The 4,842-nt window shown below is 27.6% G+C and overlaps 1 protein-coding gene across 1 annotated transcript; it reads right to left on the bottom strand.

Moving 5' to 3' along the window:
- Nucleotides 1–3,639: 3,639 nt before the first annotated feature.
- Nucleotides 3,640–4,479, bottom strand: LOC149172910 (chaperone protein dnaJ 11, chloroplastic-like). Its single transcript, XM_089427820.1, has one exon. The coding sequence runs from the start codon at nucleotides 4,257–4,259 to the stop codon at nucleotides 3,735–3,737; it is 525 nt and encodes a 174-aa protein (XP_089283946.1). The 5' UTR covers nucleotides 4,260–4,479; the 3' UTR covers nucleotides 3,640–3,734.
- Nucleotides 4,480–4,842: the final 363 nt, after the last annotated feature.

Genomic DNA, 4,842 nt, shown 5'->3' on the forward strand with positions numbered 1-4,842 from the left:
ATAGAGACAAACTTGGTGATGTGAGCGCTTGGGTCCACTTAGACTTGGAGAGACTTGCAAGTGCAAGATAAGTCTTGTATAAATAGTGGACATCTCAGAGGTTTCAAGGCATCAATCAATCACCCATTGATTGTTCAAAATAGTAAAGACGCTTTATGATTATGCTAAGTTCAAGGATTGGCATAGTAGCATGAATTGCATTGTTTGAGTGAGAAGAAGAAGAAGACGACATGCCCTATATAAGACATTCTTATGATTTCTTTAGATGTTGGATTATGCAAATCTATGAGGAAGTAGGTAGAAGGTAATATGCCTTAGACTTATCGTACATTTATAATAAAGTTATGGGTAGAAGGATACAACTCTATTATTTTCTGTTTGTAACATTCTTTATATAATAAAGTTAAGGCATCCACTTTTGACACCACCTATACATGTGTTTTTTGGCTTTTTATGTGTTGGAGGTTATTTTTCCTTGCTTTGCTTGTGTTAGCAAAGTATTGAAATATTCACTAAGTGTTAAAGTATTGCTAAGATGTTCTAAAGGTTATGGTTAGACATGTGTCTATTGTTAAATAAACTTGTTTGAATAATTCCTAATTGCATTTGGCACATGATAACTTAAAATGAAGTTACCGAAAAAGATTAAATAAATTGGTGCAATCCAATTATAATAGGCACAAGTTAGCCAAATCTCTACGAGTGAAGCAAAATAATGTTACATAAACTTGAAATGTAAAAATAAATTTAAGAAAACATCAAATTTATAAAAAGTAAAATAAAATATACAATAAATCTATGTCTATTTTTTAAAATTATATTACAAAATATTTTTTAAAACTATAAATATTAACATATTTAAAATCTAGTTTTTAAATTTTAAATTAAATAAAAAATTTAATTTATTTACTTCTATAATTTAAATTAAATTAATCAAAATTAATATAATAGACTTGAAAAAAAAAACCTATTTAAGAAATAATTATATAATTAAAATCCAAAAGGAAAAAGATGAAGCACTTTGAAAAAAAAAAAAAAAAACATTTTTTATTGGCTTATATAATTAAAATCCAAAAGAAAAAAGATGAAGCACAGTAAAAATAAAAAAGTAAAAAACATTTTTTATTAATTTGAATGGTTCTTTTCAAAATTTATATAAAAGATTATAAATTTATATATAAATAATAAACTTAATAAAATAGATTAAGTTTTGTTGGAGATTTTCTGAATAGCACTGTGTAATAATTGTGATTTGGTCAATGTTTCATATGGTAGTTTTATTCATCATGAGGGACCAAAGAAAGCCTTGTAAATAAACGAGTGCAAGAGAGCCTATTAATAAGAGAAAATGAACTATATATTCTTTGAATTAATGGTCAAAAAATAATAAATAATAATTATAAAATCAGTTATCAAAATCATTTTTTGCAATTAAAAGGAATTAGATAAAAATAATGATTAAATTAATAATAACACTTATTAATTTTGAAAAATTAACAATATTGATTTAGAAAGATTTAAGAGAAATAAGAATAAAAGAATTAAAATAGGAATTAAATTTTTTAATTTTGAGAATTAGTTAATATATGGGTTATTATAAAATTAAATGTAATAAATAACATTAGTTGAATTTGACTAAATTTTAAATGAAATAAAAATTATTAAAATAAATAGGAATCAGAATTAATAAATTAAAAAGATTTTTTAATTTTATAGTTAATAGTAAAAAATAACTAGTAAAATAAAGAAACTAAGAATTAAGCAAGAATACAAAATTAAAAAAAATTAAAAGAAATTAAGAATTAATTAAACTTTGTTAATATATATATATATATATAGGGCCAAGAGTCAATGGGTGAGATGTAACGGTTCTCCCTATTAAAGTTATGGAGTTATTCTAGATTTCAAGGATTTATATATATATATATATATATATATATATATATATTCTTAATTTCTTTTAATCCTTTTTGTTTTTTATTTTTTTATTCTTGCTTTAATTTTTAGTCTCTTTTATTTTACTAGCTATCTTTAACTATTAACTATAAAATTAATTTTTTTTTATTAATTCTCATTCCCATTTATTTTATTACTTTTTATTTCATTTAAAATTTGGGAAATTCAACTAATTTGTTATTTATTAAATTTAATTTTATGCTAACCCTTTTATCAACTAATTTTTAAATTAGAAATTTTAATTCCTATTTTAATCATTTCATTCCTAATTTTCTTAAATCTTTCTCAGTCAATATTGTTAATTTTTCAAAATTAATAAGTGTTAATTATTAATTTAATCATCCTTTTAATTGTCAAAAGTGATTTTGGTCAAAGATTTTCTAATTATTATTTATTATTTTTTGACCGTTAATCCAATGAATACATAGTTCATTTTCTCCTATTAATAAACTCTTAGCATACCTTTACTCACAAAGTTTTTTTTGGTCTCTGATGATGAATGGAGTTACCAACGTATTACAAATATTACACAGTGCTATTCCGAAAATCTGCAACAAAAATAAGCGTGGAAATCTCCAATCACTCATAGATTATGTTTATAATTTTAATTTTAATTTTATTGTTTTTAATAAATATGATTACAAATATAATTTATCTTTTTTAAAAACTTAGGAATATCGTATACCAGTTAACCTCTCAAAATAAAATGGCACCTTCCTTGTGATATATCCACTTTAGAATCTCTTTCATATTCCTTTTCTTGGTTTTGGAAAATGTTAGCATTTACATGGCTTGAGTATTTTGTGGGAGGCTGCTTATAAAAATACATACATTTACATGAAGTATATGCTTAAATATCTTAAAAAAAATTATTATTTAGAACTCCACTTTAAAATTCTATATAAATTTGTTGACATCATGTATCATGTAAGTCATTTATTGAAACACACATAATTTTGACTTTTATTAATATTTTTATGTGTTTACAATCATATAATCTCGTTTGAATTTATTTTTGGTGTCCGAAAAAAATACATACCATTGCGACGATGATTCAAAAAATATAAAATCTTTTAAAATAGTTCCAAATCTTCTTTGCATCTGCAAAACCATACCAGAAATGACACTTTAAAGTCTTACCACTGTAATTTGATGATGAAACTAGAGCAACACCAACAACATAATCCCTCTTTCAAAACCTTTATACTCTGGGTGAGGTCATATCAATGGGTACATATTGTAAATATGAGGGGAAATAGTAAATACTGTATGCAAAACCCCTCTGAATTAAGCATAGCATAGTGGATAGATATTTGCATGCATACTGCTTGGTTTTCTGTACATTGAAATAAAAAATTCTGACAAATTCTTTTTATATACATTTAAAATAAAATAAAATACATTTCTTGACCAGAAGGTCTGCAACATTGATCAATACAGAACTCTGTCAAGATGGACAGCGTTTTTCAAAAAAACACAGAAAAGGAATGATTTATGTAAATATATGGTACAAACACTAGTGAGATTATTGTAAATTGATTCTAAACATCAAAATTCTAAAGGCCGGATATGTACATATATATACTCTCATTACACAACACAGCAATTAATGAGACGATTTTTAAATGATTTTGTAGGCAAATTTTTGAATCTATTTTGTCCAAAATTTTTATAAGATTCAAGTCTCCGAAATTTTTTGCATAGCTTTGAATTCATTTTCACATCTCAAACTGCAATTTAAATGAAGACAAACCATGTAACCAAAAACCATGCGACTATCACCAGCACTGATCCGTTTCCCAATTCCGGCCCACGCGACCAGACCAATCTCTATAACCCAACCTCGCTTTACCCCGTTTCTTCCCACCCAAGCCCCGCACTTGACCCCAAAGCTGCCGGTCATATCGCGCACGGTCATGTGGATCCGATAGAGTCACATACGCATTGTGGATCTGCAAAAACATCTGGGTATTGCGGTTCTTTTCCTCGGGAAAAGCTGCGTGATCGGGATGAAACTCCCGCGCCAGCCTTCTGTAAGCCCTCTTTATGTCCTCTGCAGTTGCCGCGGGGCTTATCTTCAATACCTCATACAAATTCTCTGATTTCATGAGACCAGGCCCTGAAATGGCCGGCTCTGCGGCAACAGAGGCTTGCATTGCTCTCACCTTGAAGCACCGACGAAATCTAACATTTCTGTCGCGAGTCATCGGTCCTTCGGTTGGTCTTGGGAAAACCATATGACCAGCGGCTGGGCATTTCTTGGATGACAAAACATTAGAGGAAAATGTAATAGAAGAAGCCATTACAGTTGTGTAAATTTATCTCTAAAACTTGCGGAAAAGAAAGCGGTGGGTATTTCTTTTATCAGACTGAAACACTGAGGAACACCGAAATGCTTGCAGAAACTATGGCGAAATCAAAGGATGGATGATTAACCCTTAATTTCTCACTGAACAGAGTGGATTTCAGATAAAGAGTGATAAGTAATAAGAAGCTAAATGCATTCTAATGAAGCAAAGGCTTAAATTATTGTATATACACGCAAAAACCGAGCAAAACACGGAGAAAAAGAGAAAGATAAGTTGAGCGGCAATCGAAAAAGTCAGAGATCTCAACAGTCGGTGAAGCCACGTATGATGTCCAGTAGCTTCTCGAGTTTAGGAAAAATTTTACATAATCGTACGATTTGAACGCTGAGCATAAATACAAAAGTAAATAATTGTACCTGAAACATGTTATGATATGATTTGTTGAAAATGTAGGTTTGAATTGTGCAGATTTCACAGTCAAAATGTTTCTAGAATGTTAAAAATATAATATAAATATAATATTATAAAATATAAAAATTATAATATTATAAAAAATTGTATTATTAAATTTTGAAAA

This window comes from Pinus tabuliformis, chromosome 4_2 (genome assembly GCF_031772625.1).
Source record: "Pinus tabuliformis cultivar Carrire ecotype Pingquan chromosome 4_2, CPIR1, whole genome shotgun sequence".
Lineage (NCBI taxonomy): Eukaryota > Viridiplantae > Streptophyta > Pinopsida > Pinales > Pinaceae > Pinus > Pinus tabuliformis.

Coding starts and splice junctions, on each gene's coding strand:
- LOC149172910 (XM_089427820.1), bottom strand. CDS start 4,259: ATGGCTTCTTCTATTACATTTTCCTCTAATGTTTTGTCATCCAAGAAA.